The sequence below is a fragment of the Rhinolophus ferrumequinum genome, chromosome 18 (assembly GCF_004115265.2).
Source record: "Rhinolophus ferrumequinum isolate MPI-CBG mRhiFer1 chromosome 18, mRhiFer1_v1.p, whole genome shotgun sequence".
NCBI classification, from domain to species: Eukaryota; Metazoa; Chordata; class Mammalia; order Chiroptera; family Rhinolophidae; genus Rhinolophus; species Rhinolophus ferrumequinum.
The window spans coordinates 24,615,571-24,628,092 of NC_046301.1; the positions used below are offsets into that span (position 1 = coordinate 24,615,571).

At 42.6% G+C, this 12,522-nt stretch overlaps 1 protein-coding gene across 2 annotated transcripts in view; it reads left to right on the forward strand.

Moving 5' to 3' along the window:
* TMEM131L (transmembrane 131 like) overlaps nt 1-12,522 on the forward strand; it is a 144,304-nt gene that overhangs the window by 59,958 nt on the left and 71,824 nt on the right. For both annotated transcript variants that reach the window (XM_033134871.1, XM_033134872.1), the window contains exon 4: nt 10,328-10,396. In XM_033134871.1, coding sequence (XP_032990762.1) covers nt 10,328-10,396 — 69 coding nt within the window. The remainder of the gene's footprint in view (nt 1-10,327; nt 10,397-12,522) is intronic.

Sequence of the window (12,522 nt, forward strand, 5' to 3'; positions counted from 1 at the left end):
CACAGTCCACAGCTTTTCCCAGTGAAGGGCAGCGGGAGGCAGGGAGGCAGGGAGGCAGGCACCATCCGTTAGGTACTTAGAATCTTCTTTGTTTCACCATCAGATTTGGGTTCTGTTGGAGTTATTTTTATGGCTTTCGCCATTGAGCCTTCTGATTTGTCAGGAAGCTCTGGTTCTGAACCACAGGAAAGGCTCCCTGAGGAGCCCGGCTCCCCCAGGGCAGCAGAGGCTGGAGGTCGGCCAGGGCAGCCTGTTAGTTCTGTTGAGCAGTGGCCACGGGCAGTTTCTGGTGTTTGAAAGGAGGGGAGAAACCCGTTTCAATTGGAATTAAGTTGCAAGGTAACTGAGTTACAAAATACCTGTGGTTTAAAACAAAACAATGTTTTCTCTCTCCTGTGGGAGTCTAGAGCCGTGCAGCCCATGGCTCCAGGAAGTGTTCAGGGAGCCCCCTGCCTCCATTCGCTGCATTCCCTTCCCTAGGGCTCCCGGCCCAGTCCTCACAGGGAGACATTTGTGTTCACGGCAGCAGATGGGAGGAAGGGGCCCGAGGGTTTCTGGATGCTGCCACATGATGCTTCAGCGTACATCCTGTTTGCTGGAGTGTGGTCCTGGGGTCATACCCAGCTGCAAGGGGACCTGGGAAATGTGACCAACTGAAAATTATATGGAAGAAGGAGAGAAAGGATATTAAGGGTCAAAGAACAACCTCTGTCGTAGAACCCTGGAAAGTAAACCATGAAACCCTTGTTTCTCAAGGGAAAATGGCTTTTGACATAACACATTTTTAATTTATCCCTGGGAGGGGGGGAACCCAGCCCCAATTACTGGTGTTAAGGAGTACCTGTTTTTCTGGGCACACTCGAGACTGCTTTCTCCAGTGTCAGTATTTTTGGGTTGCACATGAGAAAAATCAGCCCCAAACCATTCTGACAGTGGGATCATATCACACATGTCAGTTTCGCACTAGTAAGTTCTGCTCTGTGGGCAAGTGTGTGGCATATACTGGTGTGTTCAGCAGACGGCTTAACAGCCCAAATAAGAGAACTTTTAAAATATTACATTCAGAGGGTAGGTTTTTTCTTCTTCCTCCTCTTCTTCTTCTTGTTTTAAAGGGACAAGATTTGAACTTGGTGAATACCGTTGTCCAAGTATTCTGAGAATCAGGAAGGAATGCCCCTAGTACACAAGCTGGTCTTGTACAAGACTAACAATCACGTGGTCTCCCCAACCACCTGGAGCTGGGCGCTCCTTCACTGACGGTGGCCAAGAAGGCCACTGAGGCTGGCCCTTCAAGGGATGGTTAAAAAGCTTAGAAATGTGTCCTTCGCTTTTTCGAATAGTATTGCTCATATTCGTTGTGATTGCTGAAGACTGTTTTGCTATACGTGCTTGCATTGGGATTTAAAAAAAGAAAATCAGTTCATTGTGTTTGCATTAAAATTGTTCTGGGATGTGAAGTTCTGTAGGATTCTTCTTTCATCCTACCAAGAAACTCTTAAGAAATTGCCTGTGTACTTTAGTTTTCATCTTACCAACCTTTATGCCTTCCCCTTGTCTGGACGTCTTGCATTTTCACCTGGAGGCCACACATCTAGCCTTCGCAGCCTTGCTCTGACACCACCTCTTCCAAAATGCTTTTCCCAACCTGCTCCACACCGTCTTTTCCTCTGTGGGCTGTGCTCTACCTTGGATCGTAGGTGACACTGTAAACCCAGGAAAGTTACGCAGCTTCTGATTCGTCTTTGGATTCTTGTGTCCCGCTGCCTTCACCGTGGCACTGTTTTAATGTAGGCAGAGTGAAGACACGACTGTCAGTGGGATTTGGCATTGCTGCTTTTATAATATGACTACATCTAGCTACTGAGTTGCTTAAAGGGTTATAGCCTAGCTTTTTAAAAAAATAGCTGGTTCATATTCAGAGAGTAATACTTAAAGTGATAGGGACACTTTGAGACGGCAAAGTTGGTTTTCTGAAAAGAGCTACAGTATCGCACCAAGTTGCATTGTCTGTCTGTGATTGAGGAGGGAAACTCCTTCCTCCCTGGCGTCCCCCCTTCCCTCGTCATCTTTGTGAATTTCTGCTTTGGCTTTCTTTTCGGACGTGTAGCATCTGCCCAACTCTGACTGCTGGAGACATCTAATGCTGAATTATTTTTTCATGCTCACTTGTCCGTTAGCTGAAAGGTAGTGCAAAATGTGTTTTGTGTTTTGCAGATTTAAAAAATCACATGTAATTATTTTAACATACAGTAGAATCTAGAAAAAGATGCTGAATCTTTAAACCATAGATGAGAAGCCATGCATCGCAATAAGGAGAAAGTTGGAACAGAAGTTAGGAAACATGAGCTTAATTACTGGCCTTTTCTTTTTATAGGTTTGTTTGTTTGTTTATTTTTGTGCAAAGCTATTTAACCACTTAGCTAAAGGAGTTCTTTAGCGCACGAGGACTGTGCTATGAGTCAATGTGTAAATGTAATGAGGTATTGTGAAATTCTTAAAATGCAAGTGTAATGTCTTTTGAATATCAGGTCATGCTAGGGAGACTAAAAGGAAGGGAGAGAGTTGAGTGGTGTAAAGGTGTCAGACCCTGGGACAGCCCTCTGTGCAGGTTGCATGCAGAGTTAAGAAAGGCACAGGAGTCAGGTTCTCTGTCATCCAGGCTCCCGGCTGACTAGGTAGGCCATCACTCACCAAGGTCACACAGCTCCGAGAACTGAAGGAGAGGCTGGGCAGGATGTTAAACTCCATCTTAGATTCCATGTGGCGGTGCCTGTGGGCTATCGGTGGGACGATGTCTGGTTCAGATGGAAACACAAGTCAGGAGCTCAGGAGAGGAGTCCAGGCCACAGATACACAGGCTTGGGAAATGAATCAGTGAAACCACAGAAACCAACTCTGGCTGATTTAAACAGAAAAGGAATTTATTGAAAAGCTGTTGGACAGCTTACAGAATCTCTAGGAAGACTTAAGAACCAGTCTCAGAAAACAAACAAGCCCAAAGGGGACTTAGCAGCTAGAACCACAGCGAAAAGGTGTCATGGAAGCACACTGCAGAGGACAGTGCTTCTCTGCCAGTTACCCCACCGCACGACTGCTGTGGTGGCCCCCAGAATGATTATCTTCCTCCCTCCCTCCCTCCGTCCCTTCCTTCCTCCCTGTCTCCCTCAGTTTCTGATGAAAGTGAGTCAGGCCAGTGACTGGCCAAGTCTGGGTTATCTGCCAGCAAGGCTAGTAAAACTAGTAAGTGGCCCTTTCATAAACCAGAAGGGGCGACAGTGGGAAATCAGTGAATGGAGTAAGGAAGCTTAGCTGCTGGACGGCAAAAGAATTGAAAACAACATCTGCATAGGAGGAAGAGCTGAGAAAACAGCAACGTGGGAGAGATAAGCAGAGGGAGGGGAACTTGACAGGGAGATGAGAAGGAGCAGCTGTAGGGGTAGGAGGAAGCCTGGGTGAGATTTCCTAGAAACCAAGGGAGGGCACGGCAAGATAGAGTAGCCAGTGGAGAGATTAAGTACTTGAGTTCACAGCTTGGAATTATTGATGACTTCAGCAAGAAAAGTCTCCACGTTGTGAGGGTGCAGGATGCCAGGGAGAAAGGGGACGGCAGGCAGAGTAGTGCATGGGCCCTTAGCGTGCCTTCCGATTCCCGTTCAACCACCCAATGGCAGAGTGGGCTTGGGCAAGTGGTGTAAACGCTCAAAGCGTCTGTTTCCTTGTGTGTGAAAAGGGATAATAACACTAGGTATCCACACAGGGTGCTCCGGATGACCCGGGACAACAAAGGGCTGGGCACAGTATCTGGTACCCTGTGAGTGCTCAGTAAATGTACTTGTTGTCAGTGTTCCTTTTGCCAGCAGTGTGACTACGCAGGGAAGAAGAGGGCTTACAGCAGGTGGGGAACGTGGGCGATCTTCTCAAGTGAGCGGGTCAGGAGTCTCTCGTGGAGTGGGGGAGAAAGACAGAGCAGGGAAGGAGACGTGCAAATCCTGGAGAGGGCAGGATGGGGGCTGTGAGGCCTGGATCAGCTCAGGACCCACCCAGAAAGGGGATGGAGGGGTTAACCTTTGAGAGAGGGAACACCTCATCCATGGGTGGGAGGAATGTAGAGGTCATCAGCAGTTCAGGGGACAGACTAGCATGGGGAACTTTTGTCCTGGCCTTAGGGAGGCTTGGCCATCAGCATGCAGGAGTATCTTAAAACCCTAGCTGTCCTGTTTTTGTTGATAGCGCCTCTGACAGGCCACTGTTGGTATTGTTCCTTTTGCTTTGACCTTGAAGTAAGTCTGAGGCTTTCTATAGTAGAAGAAACGAAGACAATCATGTTCTACCAAGTGATTTTTTTTTACCTCCTCTGTGGAATTTAAGGGGGTTGAAAATACTGGCTTCCGTAATCTCCCAGGAAGAATGACCACGCTAACTTAAGTAGACATACATACCTGTGTATTTCATATTTTTTCCTATCAATAAACTTCTGTTTTTTTTTTTTTCAATTAACAGTAACAGTGAAAAATAATTTGTTTTCCAAGGTATCCGCACAGGGTGCTTGGAAATACTAAGAGTATGATGCAGAATTTTATTACTAATGTAGCTATAGAACTCATTGCATAAATCATGCTTCAGGCCATTTGCTTTTCCTGAAGTCTAATAACGCTGCTGTTACCCCTACTGTTATCATAGATCACAGAAGTGCTTCAGGCCGTGTGGGTACTAGCTGCTGGGGCCTGTGGAGGCCTTTACCCGGAGTGGAATAACTTCAGGCAGGGCTGCCCCCAGCCTGGGGCTTCTTATATCTTTGCAGGAATCAAGTCCAGGTTTATTGCATAACACAAAAGTATTAAATTCCTTCAAGGTCCCTGGGAATAGCAGCAGAGTCCTAGAAATACTTGTTTGCTGCTCAGGGTCCAAGGAGGATTACCAGTGCCGGAATCCCCACCTTCATGGAGTCCACAGGTCTTTTACAGTCCTCCCAGCCCTGGGACCTTAATAGGCACTCACATTTTTGTGACTAATAGACCAGTATTAAGCTCATTAGCATAACAGGTCTTTCCTTGAAAACGTCAGAGTCTAGACAATTGCATTATTTCGGTGTGGTCTACTTTGTTACCTTTCCAAGGTTTGTGAAATGGGTGGGAAACCCATTTCTCTTGCTCACCCAGCCCTTTTACCTAGTCTGGTGGCTAAAACCCTTGTCATAGCCTTAAAAATTTTTTTTGTTTTTAAACGCATTCTGCTCTCTCCAGGTATTGAAAAGAGTTGACATTTGAAAGGCAGCTAGCTGTAGATGCTGGGCTTCTAGAGACAGGTGAAAGGCCTTGCGTTCAGGAATATGGAAAACCAGCCAGTTGCACCATCCTTGTAGGTGGTCGCTGTTGTTTCTCAGGTCCCTATTAGAAGGTGAAGCTTTTTTCTCACTTGATCTGAAAGGACTTTGGCTTCTGCAGGCCCTCTTCTGAAACATTGCAGTGTTCTCTAGAAATTAGTGAAACCATGGGTTTGCCTTGAGGCGTAGGGTCCGCACAGAGCCGTGGTACATAAGACTTGTTTCATGGAGTGTGACGGCGAGCGTCTGACTCGTCGCTGTGTCACCGTCCTCATAGTCCAGTGAAGCCTTCTTTGTTAGCTGCAGTACTCTCCCAGGGCTGCCCTCATCTTAGCTTTCTCCTTCCCTCACTGCTCACACTCTATTCCCTGATTTATGCCCTGTACTCTACCATGCAGAGAACAGGCTGACTTTCTAGTGTGTTTTCCTTGCTCAGACGGTCTTCTCCAAATGTGGCCTGTGTTTGCCTAAGCCTTTGCATCTTCCCTCATCCTGTTAGCTGTCCTCAAAGGGGCCTCCATTTAGTTTTCATTCACGTTAGCTGTTTGTTGAGGCCCATTCCCCTCTCTACCTCTTGGAAGCCTTTCCTGACTTTTTTATTTTTTATTTTTAATTTTTTTTTAGGTAGGTTTCTCCTTTTCTCTCCTTGAACCCTCTTCATCTTTAAGTTTGGCTTGCCCAGCTTGGATGAGCCATGTCCGGCTCCCTGGAGTAGAATCTCAAGGGGGAGAATCTTCCTTGGGCTGGCTGCCTGCTCCGTTGCAGCCAACGCTCACTAAATTGCCAAGAGTTGTGAGGCTGGGTCTGGAGTCCCTGGGCCTTCTTGCTCATTCCGGAGAGGTGGAGCGTGGTGTTTGAAATGATGTTTTTAGCAGTGTTTGCGAATGGCCACAACAGTTGGTTGTCGTTAATTCATTTCCACCTCTAAGTTACCGGACTGAATTTTTCTAAAAGGGTGTATCTGATATCTGTAGAGAGATATCATTTTCCTAAGAATAAGGAGTCTGGGCATCCCAACACTGTTCTAAGGATCTCAGTTCAGCTCTCTCAACGTACCAAAGAGGAAACTGAAGCCTGTGTCCCATGGGAGCTGATGTCATAGCGGGGAATCCAGGTCTTGTTTCCAGCGAAATTTCTTTTCTCGTATTCTAGCCACTTTTTGGAACTGTGTTTGTTTTACATAGAGAAAAAGGCAACTAAAGTTTTTTAAAAAAAAAAGATTAAAAAAATGTTAGGTAATCTAAGGCAAAGATATTCTTTCAAAATAATGTGTGGAATTCCTTGTCCACGTGCCCTGCTGCTGAGGGAAGGTGGGTGTCTTTAGAATAAGGGCTATGAAAATGTGTGCGACAGGATTCCTGTAAACAAGAGCCCACTCACCTCAGATTACTATTACTTTTATTTCTTATCCCTGTGCTTAGCTCCAGTCATGGAAGCAAAATGGCCACCCCCGCTTTTTAAAAATTTTTATTGGGGAATATTGGGGAACAGTGTGTTTCTCCAGGACCCATCAGCTCCAAGTCGTTGTCCTTCAATCTAGTTGTGGAGGGTGCAGCTCAGCTCCAAGTCCAGTTGCCGTTTTCAATCTTAGTTGCTGGGAGTGCAGCCCACCATCCCATATGGGAATTGAACCGGCAACCTTGTTGTTGAGAGCTCGCGCTCTAACCAACTGAGCCATCCGGCTGCCCCTCCAGCAGCTCAGTGGCAGCTCGTTGTCTTCAATGTTGTGGAGGGTGCAGCTCACTGGCCCATGTGGGAATCAAACCGGCAACTGTTGTTAAGAGAACTGTGCTCTAACCAACTGAGCCATCCAGCTTCCCCCTCTTATTTATTTATTTATTTATTTATTTATTTATTTATTTATTTATTTATTTAATAAAGGACTTTTCCTTGTAAATTATCTTGCAGATGGGGAAAGGGTGAAAATTAGAACTACATGGCATACGTTTATAATTTATTTTTACAAGTGTCAAGTGTTTATGCCAGATGTGGGGACCCCTAAGATTGAAAGAGGCCAGGTCAACTACGACATAAAAGAATCATCTGTATCATTAAGGGAACAAAGGTGAAATGGTTAATACTGGCTTTTGAGAGAAAGGGGAAAAGGGAGGAAATTTTATCTTTTATTGCAGCCACTCTTGAAGCTTAATCTGTTTCTTTGAAGCTGTCAATTTAGAAATGAAGACTTTGGCATCTTCAAACAGTGTGATTTCTTAGCTAGCACTGATATTTTTGGATAATTGTTGATGTCCATAGTTGAATAAATTTTGGTGGTTTGCAGCTTTTTCGCCCCTTGAGTCTTTAACAAATGCTTGAGGGCAGGTATATGTGTGTGCAGGCAAATATCTATGCCTAAAATGGTTTTATCTATGAAACCTAACTTTTAACTTTATATAGTGATGGTAGTCTCCTTGCAACTTGATCTAGTTTCCAAACTATAAAGTCAAGTGAGCTACAGCTGACCAGTGAAAAAGATGAATCTACTCTATGACTTTTAGGGAAAAAATATTGACATAGTTTTATTTCTCCCGTATGAGGTCAAGATAGAGTTTTCTTTGGGGTCAAAGAAATTCTGACTATTTCTATCTTATTGCTTTGGGTTGGACCTTAAATGTCTGGTTTTCATTGGGTATATAAAACTTTCTGATTGTGGAACTTACAAATCAGGTGTGCTATCGGATGACCCAGGTTTATATTTCATTTGTTCTGTTCAGAGATGATGACTACTAACCCATTTGGGACTTTTAAACCCAGAGTCAGCTCTGACTCCAACCTCCATTGCCTCTATTCTCACTGCTTTTCTCGTTAGATGAGAATCATCTTCTTAGTAATACAGTCTAATATTTATTGCACTTAACTGTGTGCCCGTCATGAAGCAAAGGCATTGTCATCTCATTTTCAACTCACGATGACTGCAAGGTAGGTACTGTTGTCATCTCCTAGGTAGTGTTGTCTCACTTCTTGGATCCTGAGCCTAGGACTTGAGAGAAGTCAAGCACCTCAGGACTAGAAAGTGATGGCCTCGGACCTGGGAGCTAGGTTTGCTTGGACTCTGAAGCCCAAGGCCTCACCCCGTGGGCAAGACGGCCTCGGTTTCTTGGGTAGGTCATGCGAACTTGGCTAGGCCTGCACATCATACCGGGTTCGTATTTCTGACCTGGACAGATCTGCGTTGGAATGAATGTTGGCTCTGTGTCTTAGTAGCTATGTGATCTTGGTGAATTACTTTAAGCCCCCAAACCGTCTTCATTCAGAAGTTGTATGTGAAATCTGATGATAAATCCACTTTTGGTACACAAGGCCGGAAGGAGACTGTCAATAATCATTTTGCTTATTACTTACACAGTAGCTTGACCTTTGTAAGATAATTTCTGGCATGTGAACTTGCCTGTTTTCTTTTTCTTCTGGAATGCTGAGCGCTGGCCAGCTCGGTCTGGAGTGGGGTGGCATGGTGCATCTGCTGTTGGGGACACCTGTTGATGTTCGTCACCTCCTTTGGCTCTTCAGAAACATTTCTGGAAGCTACTGGGTGTGTTAGTGGCCATTTTTGCTAGCAAGCCTTGGAGTTAGTCCCAGCCTTGTGGGGTTTGAGGGGCCCAGTAAATAGCATGCCTCTTCTCTGCCCCAGCTCAACACAAGAGGAGAGGTTGGCAGAAGTTAGGCAGACGGAGACTGAGATGTCATCTTTATTATTCATATAGCTGATGTTGGAGATAGAATAAAGGAGTTACAGATAGAAGATAACAGAGAAAGGAGTCGATGGACAGAGGACGGAGAAAGGGAAGCTTAGATAGAGGCAGAAAAATGGAGGGAGGAAGAAAAGATTGCATCCAGAATTCTCCTTACGAGCTGAGGATTTTGGAAGGGGTTCTTGGTCTTTATAATGTTTACACCTGCAAGGAAAATGGGAGAGGGATTGGTGAAGGTCACAAAGCTTCTGTTGGCCAACAGGTTTGAAACTCAGATGTCTACTCCTGGACCAGCCTCTGAACCATGCTTGGTGGAGAGCTCCTTGTGGGGAGGAGAAAATGGAAAGATTGTATTTTGGAAAGCTTGCTTGAGTCTTTGAAAATAGTTATACTTGTTACATTTAGGAGCTTCTCCACTTAAATATTTTTGAATTACATAGCTTTAAAAATGTCGTCTGACAGTTGATAGTTTCTTGGTGTATGTATATTGTATACATGTATGTATCTATGTACATGTGTGTATATGTGTATATGTGTATATATGCATGTATACATGGATAGGTATATATGTATGTGTATAATACATATATATATTTATATATTATATATTTTACATGTTTTCTGTATTTTATGTCTTTACATTTGCTTATGTATTGTTATCGCGTATGTTTTTTTCTTTTATATGTTTTCTTTATATACTTTTTGGTATGTTAATTGGTAGCTTTTGATTCTGAAGGAAAATGAAATCATAATAATGGTTAACAAATGCTGAAAAGTGTCCTACCATGTGAGGTTTTATGTGATGGCTATCCTTAAAAATGCAGATCTGGTGATGGTTTCAGCCTTCAGGGACAACCCTGGCTACAAGCCCCATCCTTCCCCTGTTACAGATAGCCTAACAAATTTAGAGGCCGAAGCTCCCACCTTCTCCAGCCCCCCACTCCCACCCTCATCCCCCTTATTGGTATGTCTTGTCTTGATTTGGGGTTTATGAAAATAGTCATGTTATCTGAATTCATCCAGAAATGAAGCCATCCCCACTTTTGTCTGAATGCTTACACAAACTGTACATTTGATAGGAAGTTATATTAACCATAATCTAAGAGTATCTTAAATTTTTGCAGCTGTAGAATTATCAGACTTATAATTAATTCAATTTTAGCATTTAAAATCTAGTTCAGACTCATCTATGTGGGAGTTAAGTTGTATCTCATAAGAGCCTTTGGCCTAAGCATATGCTTTGTGTTTGTGTATTTTTTTCAAATGTTAAACTACAACAAAAATTAATCTCTCTCTCCCCCTTTTTCTTTTTTAGCTTCTCAGACAAACTATTTAGTGGAAAGGGCTTACATTTTCAGCCATCAGTTCTGGATTTTGGAATTCAGTGAGTATCTTTTCTTTATAATTTTTAATAACGTATTTGCATCATTTGCTTTCAGGATATCTTATATATGCATGATGCTAAATACTTTTAAAGTATATTAATAATATCAAAGGATATTGATCCTGGGTCTTGTTAAAAGGAATATTTTTTGAGAAAAAGAGAGTGTAAGAATTGTTTTAGCCCTTTCTATAATTTTTAATAAACATGCCTTGTAATAATTTATAGTGATTGGAACTTACTAAGGAATCAATGTTAAGTCCTTGTGTTTCTGAAACAACTCAGGTTATTTTATAATAGAAAACTTTAAATATTGATGGTTTCTGAATTCTTTTCATTAGATTCATTTCCTCAATCTTTTTTACCGCTCACTATGCTTCAGGATTCAGAATTGCACTGTGCAGACAGTAGTTATTATGGTTAAGACTTTAGCACCAAGGTAAGTGGGGAAGACAGCATGTAAGCTGTAAACACTTACGGTACGTCGTGTGAAGAACCGTGAGATGAAGGGAAGGCGATTTGAGTATCGGCTGAGGGATGAGAGAAGGATGGGTATATATAGAAGCTGTATAGAAGGAGGGGGAGTTTAAGGACTCTTGTTGGCTGTGATCAAGTTTGCAGTTTAACACGTTAAACTCCCTGAATGCAGAGTATTGCTGCATTAAATAGATCGAATTTCAAATTAGTAGAGTTTCAAGGCTGGAAGTGAAAGAGTATTTCAGGTGTAAAAGCTCTGCTTGCTTTAGCAGCCTGAAATATCACTTCAGTTTTACGAAGAGCTTTGCTGAATTACAAGAAAAGTTATGTGAATGAAGGAGCCATGGTGTTACTAGAGGATCTGGGGTGGGTCAGTGGGGGTCTCCTGGTGTGTCCTTTAGTCATCTGGGTGTCCTTCTTTCCATTTTCTTCTGATGATCAAAAGATTAGTGCTGCAGTGAGGGAGAATGACATTTTCAATTTACGAGTACCTTGTTGAGCTTTTTACAGGAGATTCTGTAAAAGGAAGAGAGAAAAGTGTGAAGGGAAATTGCTGACTTTATAAGATTCTAGCTGCCTGCATTTTCACTTATGAATTTTTATTATTTTTACTCCTAGGTAAAGAAATTTTTTTAGAAGAAGCTAAATTTATAATAAAACCTCACTGATTTCAAATTCTGAGGGAGCACTTTGCTTTTGTGGAAAGTTTTTATTGTAAAAAGAAATTTTAATGCAGGGCCTATTTTAAAGACTATATTATATAAACTGGTAGCTATAATAAGATGGATAGTAGTAAGTTAGAATAGGATAACAATTCCAGGTCATACATAGGACGCTGGCTGTGTGTAATATATTTATTCTTTAGTAACATAAAATTCTGCAATCAGTGCACATGTGTGTATATATTAGCCACATGGGTTAATTAACTATATATAGCAATTGCTGTTCCTGATAGCTGGAAGCAGGTCGAAAAAGTGTTTCAAGTCTTTAATTGAAAAGGTTGCTAACTTTCAGACTTGAGTCACCTTTGGATGCTTCGGTTATGTTTACGTAATACTTGTATACGTAGTTCTCAGAAGACAGTTTGTGTGTGTGCGCGTGCCCAAGTGTGTACTAAGAGATGTGTTTACATGCATTTGTTGCACAGGGGTAATGCAGTTTGCCCAAGGTCATTTCACTAGAAGTGACAGAGTAAATCTTCAGATTTCTGAGCCAGCACACCCCACGCTATTTTTCTTACGAGTGAGATCTATCGAGGATATGATTCTGGGAATAAATTGTTTTTGTTGAAATTTTAAAAAAATCGCAGTACGAACAAAGTATAGTTTAAATTTGAACAGTTTAAAAATTAGTTGTTTTCTCTCACTTCTGATACATGGCATAATTTATAGGCATTAGATGAAAACTTTCAGCAGAGAGTTCTGATCTCTTCACTGCCCTAGTGTAGCTTTTGCTAGGTGTTGTTTATTTTGATGTTGGCCATGGACACACCCCATCCCTTTTCATAGCTTTGATTTTCCCCTTGAATGCAGAATGGGGTCATGTGATTCAATTGCCTTCTGACTGCTTCTTAGGGTTTGTTTTAAGGTTTAATATTCTGCTGGTCCTGAGATGAAAAGTGCTAATCGTTCATAAGAGATTTTAATCATTCT